This window comes from Neomonachus schauinslandi, chromosome 13, assembly GCF_002201575.2.
Source record: "Neomonachus schauinslandi chromosome 13, ASM220157v2, whole genome shotgun sequence".
Taxonomy (NCBI): domain Eukaryota; kingdom Metazoa; phylum Chordata; class Mammalia; order Carnivora; family Phocidae; genus Neomonachus; species Neomonachus schauinslandi.
In genome coordinates, this window is record NC_058415.1 from 92,840,577 (window position 1) to 92,857,757 (window position 17,181).

The 17,181-nt window shown below is 65.6% G+C and overlaps 3 protein-coding genes across 7 annotated transcripts in view; all 3 read right to left on the bottom strand.

The window, feature by feature from the left end:
• The window catches only part of FUT7 (fucosyltransferase 7), a 4,282-nt gene extending 3,933 nt beyond the window's left edge, over positions 1–349 (bottom strand). The window contains exon 1 of one of the 2 annotated variants that reach the window (XM_021691026.1): positions 275–349. The gene's annotated coding sequence lies outside the window, so the exon portion shown is untranslated. Of the gene's footprint in view, positions 1–255 lie in introns of both variants that reach the window. The other variant, XM_021691027.1, reaches the window with a different exon arrangement.
• A 508-nt stretch (positions 350–857) lies between these two features.
• NPDC1 (neural proliferation, differentiation and control 1) lies at positions 858–9,130 on the bottom strand. Of its 3 annotated transcripts, none has more exons than XM_021691009.1 (9): positions 8,867–9,130; positions 6,044–6,184; positions 4,809–4,946; positions 4,547–4,720; positions 4,395–4,461; positions 4,234–4,318; positions 4,079–4,158; positions 3,809–3,905; positions 858–1,076 (listed from the first exon to the last, which is right to left on the bottom strand). In XM_021691009.1, exons 1-9 carry the CDS (start codon positions 8,976–8,978, stop codon positions 894–896), a joined length of 1,077 nt encoding a protein of 358 aa, XP_021546684.1. In that variant the 5' UTR covers positions 8,979–9,130; the 3' UTR covers positions 858–893. The 3 variants fall into 3 exon arrangements, with proteins under 3 accessions (XP_021546684.1, XP_021546683.1, XP_021546685.1); XM_021691008.1 differs by having other exon boundaries at positions 6,044–6,190; XM_021691010.2 differs by lacking the exon at positions 858–1,076 and adding an exon at positions 3,579–3,688 and having other exon boundaries at positions 6,044–6,190.
• Positions 9,131–10,779: 1,649 nt separating this feature from the next.
• Positions 10,780–16,138, bottom strand: ENTPD2 (ectonucleoside triphosphate diphosphohydrolase 2). 2 transcript variants are annotated; one of them, XM_044920607.1, is made up of 9 exons: positions 15,918–16,138; positions 14,498–14,615; positions 13,836–13,986; positions 13,514–13,673; positions 13,207–13,434; positions 12,502–12,756; positions 12,300–12,419; positions 11,415–11,480; positions 10,780–11,330 (listed from the first exon to the last, which is right to left on the bottom strand). In XM_044920607.1, the coding sequence occupies exons 1-9, from the start codon at positions 16,032–16,034 to the stop codon at positions 11,127–11,129; spliced, it is 1,419 nt and encodes a 472-aa protein (XP_044776542.1). In that variant the 5' UTR covers positions 16,035–16,138; the 3' UTR covers positions 10,780–11,126. The 2 variants fall into 2 exon arrangements, with proteins under 2 accessions (XP_044776542.1, XP_021546697.1); XM_021691022.1 differs by having other exon boundaries at positions 11,415–11,549.
• Positions 16,139–17,181: the final 1,043 nt, after the last annotated feature.

Below are 17,181 nucleotides of genomic sequence, written 5' to 3' on the forward strand. Positions count from 1 at the left end.
CCCTCCCGGGGGGGGTGGGGGGGGCCCCCCCCCCCCCCCCCCCCGCCGCCCCCCCCCCCCCCCCCCCCCCGTCAAACGCCTGCCAGCTTGGGTTGGCAACCACAGGGGCCCTGTCGTGGGAACGTGCTGGCTGGGAAATGGGGCCCCGAGATTTGGCCCAGAAACAGGTCAGAGTGAGAGGCTCTCAGAGGAAAGCGAAGAAGGTGAGACAGCATGAGTCAAAGGGAAAGAGGGGGCCTCAACCTTCCATCTCACCCCAGGCCTTGTGACTCACTGGGACGCAGGTGGGCACCCAGGTCCAGCTCCATAGCCTGTGAGCATCTCGGAATCAGGAGCGCAGCCAAGCCCTCAAGGCTGCTGCAGGGCCAGCCTCCTGGGGGGCACCTGCGGAAGGAGCCTCAAACCAGATGGAGGCCAGGCCACTGGCCTGCTGACCGCCTCCCACTTGCAGACAACAGCACCTAGGGCCACCTGGCCTTAGCCCCAGCCTGGAGGTGCCTCAGGGAGAGAGGGCCAGAGCCTAGCTGCGCACCCGCCCCAAGTGTGAGCTTGAGTGAGGCAGAGTCCATAGGTGTGCCCAGCAGGCCCCCTGGAGGCTGAGATCCAAAGCCATGTGGCTCCTGCAGAGGGAGCCCGCGCACACTTGGCTGTCAAGGACGAGAGGAGCCCGGGGTTCAGGGAACGCCTTGGGAAGGTGGGTGCAGGGAGCGCAGTGGCCCATGAACTCCCAGGTTAGGGGTATAGCGCGAGGGCTGTGCGGGGAGCCAGCTGCAGCCGGTGGCGGGACGGGCAGCTGCCTGGAGCAGCAGGGGACACTGGTGCCTGCCAGCCGTGCAGCGCCCGCTCTCCCGCCCCTTCCCTTCCTGCCCAGGCCAGGGGGCACGTTCACGTCCTTATCCGGAAGTGAACGGCTGCAGGAGGTCTGTGCCCTGAACCTGAGTTTGGCTCGGCTCTTTCCGTTCTGCACGCCACGTGCTCTGGTGGGCGGCACGCCTGGTGTGGGGGTGTCGCTGGGGGACTGGGAATCCAGGACCAGCCCAGCCAGCGACCCAGGCTGACGGGGAAGTGTGTCTGACCTGCAGGAGGAGAGCACCACTTCCTCGAGTCTGCAGATGGAAAGGTTCCCACCTCGTAGGGTCGTGGCTAAGGGCCCACAGCACCCCACATTCTGTGCCCAGCGTGGTCTGACCCCCAGGGTCTCGCAAACTCCAAACAGATGAGTGTCCCCTCAGGGTCTATGCTGGGCTGTGGGAATGTCACCCTTTGTCATCTATGCTCAGACAGGATGCCAAGCCGGGGAAGGTTGGCTAAGGGGCTGAAGCATGGGTGGGCTCCGAGGGCAGAGACAAGATCAGCTTCTTGTACCAAAAAGGTTGCTCTTGGGCCAGGGCCCTTGGGACGGTGGCGGGAACAGCAGCAGGGGGCTCTGAGGCTACAGGTGGTGTGGAGAAAGGTAATGGGCCCCTTGCCCAGGATTGGGGTCTCCAGGGGTCCCTGTGGAGATAGGGCTTCCCTGGACCCTAGGCCCCTGCCTCAGGGCAGCCCACAGCACTCTGGGCCTATGGGAGAAAGTGTGGTTGTAGAAGTTTAGAGAAAAGCAGGGACTGGCTCTGTCTGAGCTAGCCTGAGGCCGATGGAAGCCAAAGGAAGCAGGTGGGGAGTGGGCTGCTGAGCTGCTTAGGGCCCTGTGCCAGGTAAGCCGGCTGAGGGAGACCCCACTGCCTGGAGGAGCCCAGCCCCTGCCCTCCCTTTCCTGGCCCAGACATGCCCATCCTGCCTCACTGCAGCTGCTCCGGAAGGGGGCCCTCCTGCTTGGGGCCCCAGGGACTAGGCAGCCAGCAAGGGCCCTGGGGACAGGTTGGGAACCTCTGAGGAGCTAGAAAAGACCGGGTGCCCGCTCTCTGCCCAGGTCAGGCCCACGGGAAGTGCAAAACACAAGCGTCTTGATGCTGGGCCTGACCCAAGATATCAAGGGGAACTTCTATGTGGGCGCCAGCCGGCAAGCCAGACTGCCTGGGCCTTCTTGAGTGAGGCTGGGACTGCTCCATGCCCCATTTCCTCCATGGCTACCTTCCCTTCTGGCACAGGTTAAATGACAGTGGACAGGTGATCCTCACCGGCCTGCCCTCACCTTGCACAGGTTCCCAGCTCCCATGCCTCCTGCCATCCCCCACACCAGTGCACAGAAGGGAAACTGAGGCTCCCAGCTGAGGGCCAGCCCAAGTCGGGGTGGAGGGGAGGGACTTCCCAGTCTGGATGGGCCCTGGCCCTAGAGATGGACTGTTGTAGGACAAGCCATTCGATCCAAGCAGGGGCAAACCCATTTCCCCCAGCCCAGCCCACCGGTCTCTCCTCAGGAACCCAAATGGACCTTGTTTTCTCCTCTCAGGGCTGCCCCCATCTATCCGGGGGCCCGAAGTTCAGTATTCTCTGGACCCCCACCCCCCAAGAACCACCAAGGGGCTTCTGCATCTGACCCTTTCCCCTCCCCAGCCTCAGTGGGGCAGGCCGGTCCCACCCCTGCACTCCATCCGCAGCAGGCCCTGCTGCTCCCTGGGCCCCCAAAACCCCTCTCCCCACCCAGCCTCTGCACCGGTGACACACAGGGCAGCTCCCTGCTCTGAAGGTCAATCTTCTCTTCCACCGGCCTCCCTGCTCCTGGTCAGTGGCTGGGGTGAGCCGCGACACAGCTCCTGACATTCAGGGTCCCTGCTGCCCTGTCTCCTCGCCCAGCCCACCCTGGTCTACAAGCCTGTGTGGAGCCTGCGTCCCTCAGATCCCTCTGCCCCACATAGGCTGCAGGGGCCCAGGGGCCTCTGTGGTTCCCATCACAAACCCACACTCAGGGCCTGCATGCTGTTCTTCCCCACCTTCCGGCCCAGGTGGACAGGAGCAGAAATGGATGTTGGGTACCCACTGCCCTCACACCCCTGCTCTTTCCAGCATACATGGAGTGGGACCTTTTGGGGAGTGGTACCAACTCCAGACCAGCCTGAGCCTATACTTCACTGCTCCCCTCCCCTCCTTGAGACAGAAGTTTCAGTAGGGGTGAGGCTTACAGGAGGAAAAGAGTAGGGGTGCTCTTGTGTTGGTAGAAAAATAAAGGCTCTCTTCCCCAGCAGGGGGTGAGAAGGCCTTTCAGAGCAGGAGCGGGGGTGGGGGGCCCAGACATGCACCCCACGCCCACCATCTCTGGGAGTGTAGGAGGAAGCCCCAGGCCTCCGCTACAGGGTCCATCCATGTGGCCCCAAGTGGTGGGATGGAGGTCAGTCTCCAGTACACCCAGATGACTGGTTTGAAATGCACTTTAATTGGTTTTGTTTCCAGGATTCCTCATCCACGCCTGGTCTCAGGGCTCTCCCTATCCCCCCATTTGGGGGTTCAGACTCAAGAGGACAGGTGCAAGAAGAAAGAGAAGGTCCCTGGCAGAAGGGGGTTGAGTCTCCTCAATAAGGGGTTCCCGCCCCCACCCCCACCCTCGTGCCCTGGCCCAGCCACAAGCACGCCCACTGTGAGAACACGGTCTCTTTAATGGGAAACGCTGGGCCCTGCCCCCCCCCCCCCCCCCCCCCCCCCCCTGGGGGATGCAGTGGGGGAGAAGGGAGCGGCAGCCTTCAGGTCACTGCGGCAAGGGCGCGGACAGCGAGGAGTGGTCGAACAGCGGGTTCCGGACCTCCATCTCTCCGGTCTGTGAAGGCCGGGGTCAGGCCGGCGGCGGTGGGGGCGCACGGGGGAGTCCCCACCCCGCCCGCCCCCACCGCTGCCCCCTCCCCGCCGCCCGGCCTAGGGCTCCTGCCGCAGGACTCACCGGGGCCAGGCCCGGGCACTCGTACACCGTGAAATCACCGTCTTCGTTCTCCTCGTCTGAGGACAAGGACTCCAGCTCCTTGGGCGGCTCTTTATGCCTGAGTAGGGGGCGGGATCGCTAGGTCCTCCCACACCCTCCAGTGCCAGTGGCCCGCTCGGCGCACCTCGGCCCAGAGCCCGGGGCGGTGGGTGGGCGGGCCGAGCACGGGGCGCGGCGCCGGGGGTGCGGCGGCCAGCGGGGGAGTGGGCGGGCTGGGTGGGGGCCTCTCACCGCTCCAGGCACCGCATCTGCTGTCTCTGGTGCTGGTAGTGGTACATCTCGGCGCTGTGAGCTAGCCTCTGGTCGCCGGGCTGCGCGGGGAGAGGGCGGGGGGTCAGGCCGCGGAGGCGAGGGCGGGGGGGCGGGGCCGGGGCGGGGCCACGCACCGAGATCCCGGGCGTTGCGGGGGAGCCGGGCGCCTGCGGGGCCGCGTAGTCGGCCTTCTGGGTCAGGCGGGCGTCTCGCTGCAGCCTGCGGGGAGTGGAGCCTGAGACCCGCGGAGCCGCCGCCCGCCGTCCCCCGTCCGCCTGGCCCGCCCCGCGCTCACCTGCACCAGCAGAGAGCCGCCACGGCGAGGGCGGCTGCGCCGGCTACCGAGCACGCCACGACGAGCACTGCGGGGAGGGGGTGCGGTGAGGGCGGCCTTCGGGGAGGGACCCTGCCTCCTGCCCCCCGAGACCGACAGACCTGCACACCTACCGAGGGCGAGTCCGTCACCGCGCTCGCCCCGGGGCTCCAAGGGGGCCACGTGCACTGGCAGAGACGACACGGGGGAGCCCAAGGAGGTGTGGGGCGTGGGCGCAGGGGCTCCCCGAGTGGAGGGGGGCCCCAGCTTGGGGCCCTGGCGGCGCTCTGAGAGCCCCAGGGTGGCTGCTGCAGAGAGAAGGCAGGTTAGAACACTAGGACCAGCTCAGGGGTCAAAAGTGGTAGGGAGGCCCCGGGGGAATGGGCTGGGTCTCACCGGGCTCCAGCTGCTGCTGTCGGGCTCCAGGCTGGGGCTGGGCACTGAGTGGGGAGTGCCGTGGTGGTTCCTGCCGGGCCAGCTCCTGGGCCAGCAGGTCAATCTCATCTTCCAGTCGGGGCCTGGGCAGGCTCTCCCCTGGAGAGGATGAGGGGCCATCAGGTGGGGAGGCCCCCAGCCCCGCCCTGGCAACACCAGCTGCAGGTGGCCCTCCAGAGGAGGTGAGGCCCATCCAGGACCCAGATCCCCCCCCCCCCGCCCCGCCCAGGCCTCCTTCTCCCTCCAGGCCTGCAGTCCCTGGCCATCCTGAGTTGCCTTGGTGACGGCTGAAGGCAGTCCCCGTGAGCAGCAGCTTTCCCAGGAAAGTGGGGGCGGGAGCAAGGGAGTGGAGGTGTCAGGGGAATGCGCAAAGGCCAGGAGGAGAAGGGAAGGGGTGCCCCTCACCCTACCTGTTACCCATGCATCACTCACCCCTTTTCTACCAAGACAGGCAGTGACTCCTTAAGAAGAGGGGAGAGGCCCCATTCTTTCCCCCCCACCCCCACCAGTTAATCAGTAGGAACTGAGGGCAGCTGTTGGGACAGGGCTGGTGGCTGGGCCCCCCCTCCTTGTCCCTGCCACGGGCCCCACAGTCCAGACAGAGGCTCCAAGTAGACACTCCACACAGCAGGGAAAGAGCAGAGCACCTGCCACCTTCTAAAGCAGGCCTGTACATCTCCTTCCGCGGCCCCCCTCACTGCCAGGAATGTGTTTCTCCTCCAGGAAGGTCCTCCTGCCCCAGCAGACGTCAGCACCCCCAGCATCCCTCTGTAATGCCCCATCACACCTAAGGCCGTTCAACATCTGGCTGGCTGTCCAGACATTCTGGGCTCAGATCGCCGGGTGAGCCACACGGATTGCACAGGATGAGTGAGCCATGGAGAAAGAGGGCACACGGGGCAGAGGCCCAGGCAGCCCGGGGCAGGGGGCAGGGGATGGGAACTCTGACTCCTTCTCTCCTGGGATCACCCCAGCATTTCACACTGGACACCCCCTGCCCTGGTAGGGGCCAACTGCCCCACACCTCAGACCGCTGCCAGGCTCTGGGCTGGTGCTATCTGGAAAGATCACCAGGCCACTCGGAGACATAAAAGTCTCTGGCAGACCAATGAAGCTCAGCGGACCCAGGAGCTGAGGCTGAGTGGCAAAAATATCAGGGCAGGGGAGGGGGGGAAGCACATTCTTCTCTCCCGTACCCATAGGCCGGTGCGTCCTGGGCACACAGAGCCCTTGCTGGTCTTCCTGGAAGGGCTGAAGGCAGGGCCCACAGACATGCGCGCCTGGGGGGCACCGCGCCCGCCTCTTCAGGGCGCAATCTAGGCTCCCAGGACAGGCAGCTGCATCTAGGAAGGAAGCAGAAGGCAGAGCCGATCACCGCCCAGCTCGGCCCAGCCCCAGCACAGAGGTGGTACGGTCACTGCCCTGGCCACCCCTCCCCCACAGAGCTGACCCAGTCTGGCCTGGCTCCAGCCATTGTTCTGGGCAGGCCCTTCCTCCCAACAGCCACAGATCAGGACCAGGAAGACAAGCTGTCCCAACACTTATCGGAAATCCCCTGCCCCACCCACTCCCCAGAGTCCACTTTCCAGGCCTGAGCCAGCCCTGTGCGGAAGCTGTCCCTCACTGTCTGGGCAGCACCAGCTCTCCTGGCCAGGGCTGTGCAGCCCTGTAGGTCCTGCCTCCTGTCTCAACAGGCCCCGAGCAAGCCCTGGACCCTCCATCCAGGCTGGAAGCCCTAGAAGGTGGGGCCCAGGTCTCTCTGCCTCGGGGGCAGCATAAGATGCTGGCCAACCCCCTCTCCCACCACCTCAGCAAGTCCCATCCTGTCATCCCACAGCCCTACAGCAGAGCTAGAAGGTGGCACAGAACAAGGGAAGACAGTCCCTCCCCCCTGTGTCTGCTCTCTGGCTTGTCTCCAGAGCCCAGAGAAGCTGCTGAGCTGGGGAGTCCTAGAATGGGGTCAGCAAGTCTCACTTGCTTGAGATACAAAAGCCAGGCCAGGGTCACTCCCGCAGTCACGCTGGGCGTCCCTGGGACTTTGGGCCAGGCCCAGTCCCTGACTTTGGGCCCAAACTCTGGTGTCCTGTATAGATGGCCAATGGGTCCCATCCTGATGCTGGGGGATGGAAAGCAGTAGCCCTCTATGCCTCAGTTTCCCTGCTGGGATACAGAAGGTGAGTTGCCTCAAAACTAGGGAATGCTCTCAAGCCCAGGACACTGGCCCCAGTTACAGGGCAGCAGGGCCAGAGGACCCAGGAAGATACCCAGCAGGACTGTCGATCCTGGTTGGGGAGGCTGGGATGGGGTGTCTCTGGAGCACCAGGCCTATTCCTCTCCACCTAGCCCCCACCCTACACTGCAGGAGGGCCACTGGGGCCCGAGGTACGTGGGGGATCAGGGAGTGCTGGCTCTGTCCTTCTCCAGACCTTGACTGGCCTGACTTGGTTTCCTTGGTAACCTGATACTCCCAGCCTCCTATCTGTAGGCAGGAAGGTCCAGCAGCCCTTGCAGCAGGCGGGCCGACTTCCATCCAGGGGACCCCCATTCTGTACTACCTGGGCCAACAGGCACCGGTATCAGAGAGCTGGCCTGGGGCGTGGGCTAGTTAAAATGTTAAGCCTGGGCCAGCCCATCAGTCTGGACCCCAACCACCAGCTGGGGTACCTGGGGAGTCAGGCAGTCCCTGCTGCAGGTGCTGAGAACCCAGAGTGCGCAGGCCAAGGGTAGAGGTCTGAAGCACCAAGCTGGTTCCAGGGTCTGGGTGCCAGAGGCCTCCCTACACTCCCAGTCCCCCAGCCTAGAAAGACAGGGCGGCTGCCTGGCTAATCCTGGGGTGCACTCCAGCCTCGGGGCGCAGGAAGAGATCCCAGGAACAGTGGCAGCTGGAGAGTGGCTAGCACCACACCCGGCATCTGGGAGAGTTCATAATGCTAATGAGCAGCGGGGATGGCACCTGTCCACCCCAGGGACTCAGCATAGAGGTTACTCTCCATTTCCTCAGGAGGCCCCACCCTGCATGTCTCAGAGCCAGGTTCTCTGCAGGCAGCCTCCATTTTCCTGGGTCAGCCATGCTCCGGCCTCCTGTCCAGGGGCGCTGTGTCCAGGAGGAAGTCTGCCCTGGTGTGGCCTCTTGAGGCCACACACACAGAACCACAAGGCCCAGGTTGGCATCCCAGCTGTGCCACGTACCAGTCACTTAACTTCTTTGTACCTCAGTTTTCTCATCTGTAAAATGGGCTAAGAATAGCATCTCTCCTATGTTGCTGCCAGAAGTGAATGAATGTATGAGCATAGTCTCCCAGTTCAGCCCTGGGGTGGGGGTGCGTTTTGGATCCTGGGTTCCTGCAGACCTTCGCGCCTGGAGCTTTGGTGCCCAACTGGGAAGCAGGGCGGGTCTCCCAGGACCCTGGGCTCCTCAAGCTCTGCCCCTGGCGCATAAGAGGGCCCTCGAGGGCAGCGCCTCGTGCCTCCACTGAAGCCGCAACAAGCCCCTAAGCCTGGGACAATTCAGACTCCCCCACAGCAGCAAAGCAAGGTTCGTGCCCAACACCACCCGAGGCATGGGGACAGGCAGACCAGCACTGCGACCCCGACCCCAGGACAGACACGAGCTGCATGGCCGGCAGGCACCCGGCGCCAGGCCCGCACCCACGGAGCCCAAGAAGCGCACACACAGAGACGCGCACAGGACAGATTCCCAGCGGCGGGCGCACCCGGAGAGAACCCTCCTCAGACACAGACACAGACACGCAGCAAGCCCACGGATCCAGAGACAAAGACAAGACGCGCGTGAACTTCACGTTCGCCGCCAGGAACCCAGGAGAAGCCCCATCGGGCAGAGCCCTTCGGTGGCCGGGGCGCCGCGCCCTCCGGGCCGGACCTGTTTACCCCATCCCGGGCGAGGCGGGGCCTGCGGCCCGGGCGAGGGCGGCGGCGGCGGGGAGGGTGACGGCGCCGCGCCGCCGGGCGATCCCGGGCCCCAGGGCGCCCCGCGGCCTGCGCTGGCCGCACTCGCTCACCCGGGCGGCCGGCGGAGGCACCGCGCAGGGCCGCGCCGAGGACGAGGCCGGAGAGCAGCAGCCGCAGCAGCCGCAGGTGTCGCGGGGAGGGCGGAGGGACGGGTGTCGCCATCCTTCAGCGCCGCCGCCGGGGCAGCATGGCACCGCGCGGCCCGGGGCTCGGCGCGGCCTGCGGGCGTCGCGTCGGGGAGGCGGCGGCGGAGGAGGGGGGCGCGGAGGCGGAGGAGGAAAGGAGGCGGCGGCGGCGCTGACGCTGCGGCAAAGGATCCGGGATCGAGGCGCGGCGGCGAGCGGCTCTAGGGGAGTGCGCCTGCGCGCTCCACCTGAGGGGGCGGGACGGCGCCTCCAGGTTGCGCCCCCTCCCCCTTCCTCGGGTTCTGATTCCACCTCCTCGCTCGGGGCCTCGGGGTGCCTCGACTCCTGTGGCCTCTGCTGCCGGGGACCTTCTCTGTTCTCTACATACACGGCTCGGCCTGGGGTGGGCTTCCCCGGGATACACTTTTCCCTCGGGATCCCACCCAACCCCCAACCTCCACCCCGCTGGAGCAGGGGACCTGCCTGGGGCCTGGAGGCGCGAGCCCCAGGAACTCCGGGACACCAGGCGCACACGGAGGAAAAGGTGCGTCCAAAGACGCACCTGGGCCCTCAGAGACCCATGATAAAAGCAAGCACACGCCCAGAAGGAGGCAGGTGCTGGTGACCGCTATGGTTGGAATGGGGCGGCTGCTCTCAGTGAGGCCACCAGGGGGCAAGAGTGACCTGGAGCGGCTGATGAGTGACAGCTGGGAGCTGTCCACGGTCCCTAGGTCCCTGAGGCCTCAGGACAACAAGCAGCTATGGATGCACCCCCTCCCTCTGCACCTGTTGCCCCCAGAGAGCACGCCCACCCATCCCACCTGGGAAACCTGCCTCTGACTCACCTCACTGAGAGAACAAGGGTGAGCACCCCCATGCTTCCCCTCAGCCCTCTGTGCCTCAGAACTCCAAAGAGAGGGCTGACTGCCCCCAGGGTTGTGAATGGCTCGAAACCCCGAAACCCTGAAGAAGGTGGGGGTGCGCGAGCAGGACCGCCGTTCTCCCCTCAGGCCACTGACCAGACAGAAATAGTGTCTGCGCTCACTTTCTAGAAAGGTTGGGGGGCAGGGAGACAGAGCCCAAACCATGCCTTCCCACGCTGAACAATACAGTGCTTACAGGCCGAGGCTGCAGGAGCAGCAGGTGGGGGCGCCCACCAGCTCTCTACCCTACCCCACCCCGTGGCAAGGTTGGAACCTCCTGGGGATGCGGAAGAGGGCACCCAGGCAGGAGGGGAGCTGTGTCCCAATGTGACAGCACCTGGGCTTTATAGCCAGGCTCCTCACCAGGTGCTTCTCTCTGAGCACTGGGGCCCGGCACCCTCCTGGCCCTCATCTCAACTCGCCCCCAGCACCACTTCCCGTCGAGAGTTCCCCCCCGCCCGGGGCCCCCAGTCCCTTCCAGCACTGAGTGCTCTAGACGGCTGCCTTGCCCACTACCTCCCCTTTCTACCACCTCCACGCTCCCCACCCTCACCCCCAGGCCAATTCTAGGCCAGGGCCCAGCCTCCAGTCTTGCTTGGGTCACTGTCGCAGATCTGGAGGTGCTGCAGGGGCCCCGCTGGCCAGATAAGACTCAGGGGACTCGGGGACTTTCTCTTGGGCCGCCATCCCACAGCTACTCCAGGCCCGCCCTGGAGCAGGGGAGCAGGATCTTCACCGCTCTGTGTCTGTGCCCAGGGAGGAAGGAAGTAGGAAGAGCCTGGGGCCAGCCTTGGGACTAGCAGTGGGTCTTCCTGGCCAACACAGCTGCGGGGAGGGGGGGTGGGCAGCTGCAAGGAGGCCCCACCCTATGAACATTCTCTCCAGTGCTCTAGAAAGAAGTTTGTATTACAAAATTTTTACAAGTAGGCGCTGTGGGCTCTGACCCTCCCCCTCATACAGACCCAGACCCGGGAGGGCGGGGGTGCTCCGAGGGCCCTAACTCCACTCCCTACACACCCAGCCCTGAACGGGCTGAGGGCTGCGGGGGTCTGAATCCCCCACCCCCAGGAAGAGGAGGGCCGGGAGACCCTGTAGGCTGCAGGATGTTGGGGCCGGCAGGCAGGGCCTGGACTCGGTTCCCTTCGCGCAGCCCGGCCCCCCGTGGGCGTGCACGCCAGCGTCCGCGTCTCGGTCGGCGGAGCGGTGGGGTGGGGGCGGTGGGGGTGGGAGACGCGACGGGGGCAGCGGTCCCCAGCTCGCCCCTAGATGGCGCTCGACGAGTTGGCCGAGCGCGCCTGGCGCAGCAGCAGGACGAACGCGGCCAGAAGCATGGCGGCGAAGAGCAGGACAAGGACGACCCAGGCGCTGAAGTCTGTGCCCTTGCGCAGCGCCGGCGGCTCGGCGGGGATCAGGTTGGTCAGGTTCAGCATGTAGCCGAGCGCCCAGCCGACAGCGGCGTCCCCGGCCTGCGGGCGAGGGGCTCGGCCTCAGCCCCCCGCGCAGCCCGGGGAGGCCCCGCCCCTCCGCGCCCCCGGACCGCCGGCTCCCACCTTCTTCTGGAAGGTCACCCCTCCGAAGGCGCGCTCGTGGAAGCCGTAGCCGCGGCTCAGCAGCTGCTGCACGAACATGGCCCCCGCGCAGTGGTCGGGCAGGCGGGCCCGCTCCCCCGGGGCCCGAGCCTGTAGCTGCGACGCACAGGAGAGACTGTTGGGCGGGCGGCCACCTGGAGGTCTTGGCCCACGAGGAGCGGTGGCCGGCGGCGTGCTGTACCCCTCCAACCCAACACACACCCACGGGCAATGAGGGGCCAGAGACGCATCACGGCCAAAGGGGCCACCGCCCCCAGGCAGGAGGGTTCCCTCCAGGACCAACAGTGTGACTTCCGGATGGCAGTGGGCTACCCCTGCTTTGGAGGTGGACCTCGAGGGGCCAGCAGGGACGGCCACCCAGGGAGCAGCAGGCTGGCAGCAACCTTAGTGCGAGGTCAGGGGCCCAGGAGAAGCACCAGGCCTTCAGCATGGACCTTGGGCTAGCCTTTTGCCCCCCATTCTCCCCCCACCCCCGCCGGCCATGTCTGCCTGAGACTTAGATACAGAGAAGACAGGGTGGGGCCTCTGTCACCGCCAGAGCCTAGAGACACTGTGTTTCTCCCGAGGTTTGGCAGGCACCCCACGCTCCACCTATGAAAACACCACTTCCTTTACTTGGCACGTGTCTGATGAGTGGCAGAAGCCAGAAACCTGGAAGATGTCTTTGAAGCCTGGCTCCCCTACCCCTAAGCTCTGCCAGTCCTACCTGCTACAACCGTTCCCCACCCCACTTCACTGCATGTGCCCTGCTGTTCCCTCTGTCCTCCAGATCTTGGTCAGGGGGGCCTGATGCTGGCTGGCCGGGCCCTCTTACGCAGCCCTGGGGGAGCAGGGAGGAGGCCTCACCTCACTCCATGTCTGGTTGCAGACCGTGACCACCGCTGCCTCCAGCTGCGGCCAGGTTGCCACAGGCAGCCCCATCACCGTCCGCAGGAAGTCCATGGTGTAGAAGAAGGCAGAGAAGGCCTGCAAGGGGGGTACAGTCATACCAAGAGCACACCCCACAGGCTACAGGGCACTGGCCCCCACCCCCATCCCCTGGACTCACGATGAAGTTCCCAGCCACAGGGGGCTGGAAGATGCCATTGAAGGAACATCGGGAGAAGCGGCAGGAGGAGAAATTGAAGAGTCCCATGATGAGGCTACGGCAGAGGGCAGGGTCGCTAGTCCCGGACAAGCTGACCCTGGTGCTGTTGTTGAAGGCCTGGGGCCGCTGGGCCGCAGTGCATGGAGACTCATACACGTCCTGAAGCAGCACGTGGGTGGAATAGCCCCTTGGCCAGCAAGGGTGGAAGCCATGGGTCTGGGGGGGAATGCAAGGGTGCGACAGGCATCACCCCTACGCCAGGCACTGCCCACCGCCCCCAGCCCGGGGCCTTCAGAGGCCCTCCCCAGAGGACCTGCCTGATGAATCTCCCGTAGTCCCGCTTGGGCAACATCGCTTCTGTGCTCAAGAGCAATCCATGGCTCCCCACTGTCTGCTGGACAAAACCCACCCCCCTGGCCAGGCACTCCAGGCCTTTGGAGAGCCAGCCAGGCACTCACCAGACCCACCCAGACCACCTGGCTTTTGCGCATGAGAGATCGCTCGCATCTGTCCTGCCGGCTGATTAAAGCCCAGCTTTGGCTTCTGCTGCCCAGAGCAGCCCCCCTCAGTCCAGGCTCTGCCCTGGACCCTTGGCTCCCATCTCTTCTCACCCCCCCTCCTTCCAGGAGGGCACAGTAGTGCAGGTGGGCCGGGGCGGTGGGGCACCTGCAGTGCACCAGCCAGCAGCCTCCGGAGGACCTGGTCACGGCCATAGCAGAGGAAGCTGTGCGTGTAGACCCGGTAGTGCTGGCCGTAGAGCCGAAGGTGGACCTCACTGGCTGGATCCTCAGCTGGGCTGGCCGTCTCGAAGGTGATCTGAGTGGAGGCGCCCCCCAGGTCCATGGCCCCCAGCGTCCCCTTCCTTGGCCGGAACCACCGGCCCACCCAGCTGTACTGTGGGGAGTGGAGGTTGGGGTCAGCCAGTGGGTGGGTCCCACGCCCCCTGGCTCACTGGGCTGGCCATCAGGCCCACCTTGATGAAGTTCTCCAGCAGGTAGTTGGCGGTCACCCAACCAAACACCCCCTCGTCCTGGCCCGAGAGGATGTGGGCACCACGGAAATCAAAGGGATACTGGGTCAGCGTCTGGGTCGCAGCCGCAAGCACATTGGCCGAGGCCTCTGGACTGGTCAGGCTGTAACACAGGGAGGACTCTGAGGGGCATCCGCCCCAGGTAGCCAAGATCCTGCGGCTGGGGTGCACCGTGTCTGCCCGGGGCCGCGGCTGAGGGTGTGCGGGGGCCCACCCTGTGCTGAGGCTGTTGTGGAGATGATGGTCAGGGGGCGGGCACACTCACTTGAGCAGGCGCATGCCTGCTGTGGCTCCCAGGTAGAGGGGTGTGCTCACGTGTCTCTCTTCGGGCACCTCCTGAAGTGCCTGGTCCAAGCATTCAACAAGACTCTGGCCAGCCCTGGAAGGGCTGTCTGCATAGCTGGAGATGCCCCCTCCTAGAGGGAGACAGGCAAATGGGCCCAAGCCTGATAGGCAGCCCCTAGGTGAGCCATGGGCCAGCAGGATTGGGGACCTTGGGCTCTCAAACCAGGTGGCAGCTTAGACACACCTTCCCAGCTCCAGCCCTCAGAAGCAAAGGGGCCCACCTGCCTGGGAGCCACCCAGTCTCTCAGGCTGCTGCCTGCCCAGGGGTGTGCCCACAGGTGCCAGGATAAAGCACTAGGCATTGTCAGTCTGGCCTTGCCTCCTCAGGGGCTTGCCTGGGTGTGCCAGTCTTGGGCCAGGCAAGGCCCAACCTCCCAGTCACCACCTGGGGCTTACTTTCTAGAATGAACTGCCCCTAGCCTCTCTTTCGGAGCCTCCAGCAGTTCCTTCCTGGAGCAGGCCCCAGCTGCATCAAGCAAAGGAGGCATCAAGACTCCGGAGGCTCAGGCCAGACGGGGCCCCTGAGGCCCTACAGTGAGTGGCTGTCCCAACCAGGGGTGCCTAGCGCTCAGGGGACCCTACCGTGCACGTCACAGGAGCTGTGCTGGCCCACGATGCCTGTGTCGTTCTCCTTGTCTGCGGGCCACTTGTAGATAAACATGGATGTGTGGGAAGAGCCAGCGTCCAGGACAATGCCATACTGGGAATGGGGGTGAGGGCGGGGTCAGCCATGGGGGTGGGGCCTGAGGCCATGCCCTTTGGCTCCCCCAGCTCTCTACCCTACCCCACCCCATGGCAAGGTTGGAACCTCCCGAATGAAGTACTGGGGCTCGGGCGCCGGGGACAACCACGGAGCTACAGCTTGGTTAGGGAGAGAATGGGGGCAGCCAGGGTAGGTGGCCTGGAGCCTCTTCTCTTCTGACTGCAAGAACCTTCCTGGCAAGGGCAAGCTGAGGGAATCTGTCAGGGTCAGAGGAGTCCTGGGACCACCCTTGACCCTTGCCCTGGGGACATGAGGTCCCCAGGTTCCAAAACAGAAACCCAGCTGCAGGAACTCCCTCCACCCACTCTTTCTTCCTCCTCTCTGCCCCCACCTCCCCAATCTCAACCCAACCTCAGGACCTGGAAGCATGCCTGAAAGCACCCCCTCCCTGAGCCTCAAGCCAGCACCAGTGACAGACAGCTGGTTCCTGCCCAGCTGAGAGGGGCTGCATGGGCCTTTCTTGCAATTGAAAGGGCCATTTCCCAAGGGCCAGGATTCCCACAGTGAGAACCCAACTGGAGAACATGCCCTCTTGAGCCCAGAAAGGGGCCACCCCAGTCCCCTTCCCCAACCTGGGAAGGGCAGCATCAGCACGCGAATCCCTATCGGGCCACCCCAGACCCAGCCCCACCTAGTCGTAGCCCTTGGCTACAGAGCACCCACTCCTGTGACCTCCCATCCTGGGCCCCTGGGGCTTGGAGCACCCACGCGCTCACACCAACCCCCCTTCACACAAGTCCAATAAAGGGTCAAGGGAGTCGGGGGGACTCCTGAACACTGGTGAGAGATCTGGCCTAGTCCACCCCAACTCCTTTAGGACCCTGCCAGGCGCCCCCCGAGGGCACCCCCTCCCCCCCCCCCCCCGCCCCGCACTGTCAGGGCCCCCAGGTGGGGGGGGAGGGATCCCTAGCCTCCAGCGCCTGTGGCTGAACCTGGAGCAGATGCGTCCCTGGGGGCCGTACGGGGCTGGGGGCCACGGGTCCAGCCGCAGCATGCGGCGTCCAGGGGCTGCATCTGGGGGAGCGGAGAGACAGCTCCCCGGCCGCGCCCGCGACAGGCTCCGCGGCGGACGCGGCGCGCGGGAGTTCCCAAGACTCCACCCCGCCGGGCCGGGAGCGCAGCGCAGCGCGGGTTGGGGGTCCGGGGCTGCCACGCGGGCGCAGCCTGGCCCTGCTCAGGTCCGAGCCTCCCAGCCGGGTCCGCTACTCCGCGGACTGCGCCAGCTGCCCGAGCGCGCACCTTGAGGGCGGGCAGCTCCCGGACGTCGCGGGTGGGGACGTATAGCAGCAGGAGCCCCGCGAGGCCGGCCGCGGCCAGCAGCAAGGGCGGCAGCAGCGACAGCACCTTCCCAGCCATAGGCGGGCGCGCGGGTGGGCGAAGCGTTGTCCACGGGGCGGCAGGGAGCGGGAGGCCGAGGGCCCGGGACCCGGGGGTGTAGGCGCCCTGGGTGGGGCGCGAACGGGCACGGTCCGCGGCTGGCCACGCCCACTGGCGGGCCAGGACCGCCCACGGCTGGCTGCCCGCCCACCGACCGCCCGGGCCCGCCGGCGCAGGTGAGAGAAGTTGCCGCTGAATCACCCCGGCCGCCCCTCCCAGCGCCCACCCTCCGCCTTCCGGGCCGCCCAGTCCCAGAGACTCATGCCCTCTGACGGGACCCTCAGACCCCTAGTGCTGGCTACCAGGGTCTGCCTGTGGGCACTCGCCGATTCCACCCGGCGGGACCTAGAAAGCTCCCAGCCCTCTCCGGGGGAGTCTCTGGGCTTGTAGGCAGAAGGGTGGGCTGGGCTGGTTCCTAGGCAGCCGTGTTCAGAGGGTCAGGCGGCTGGAGTGGCTGGCTTTTCCCTGGCCTGGTCCTGAAAGAAGGAGACACCCCTAGCGTCAGGAACCACATGGGTTCCTGACTGGGTCCCTGCCCCAGCCTTAAAGCAGTGAAGGGCCAGCGGGTCAGTGGTGCTGACCCAGCCCGGCGCTGCATGACAGGTAGCTGCAAGTGTAGGGTCAGGCCCTGCGGACACCAAGCTGACCCCGGTGGGGCCTGCCCTTCAAGGTGCAGGGTGGGGCTCAACGCTGACCAGCCAGAGAGCATGAGGCCAGACCTACCTCACCCAGCCCTAGTCCCAAGGTGACAGGTGAGGACACAGGTAGACAAAGGGGCAAGATGGTCACAGTCACACCAAGCTGAGAAAGGAAACCCAGGCCCTGCCTCCTGGCTCAGGGCCTGGCCCATCCCCGATGCCCCCTTCTCCTGGGGAGGAGGGTGCCCAGAAGCCTGGATTGGGGAGGCGGGAGGGGAGGGGAGCCGGAGGAGGGTCCTCTGTGCACAGGGCAGGAGATAAGGGAGAAGATCTCCCAGACCTGGTGGTCCGCTCCCTCCCTGGATGCTGGCTGGGGTAGGCAAGTGCTCAGCCAGCCCCAGACTTCAGCTCTGCCCTTAATCCCATGAAATGTCTGAGCCCTATGCTTCCCCTCCCCACGCACCCTGGGTGCCAGCCTGGCCAAGCAT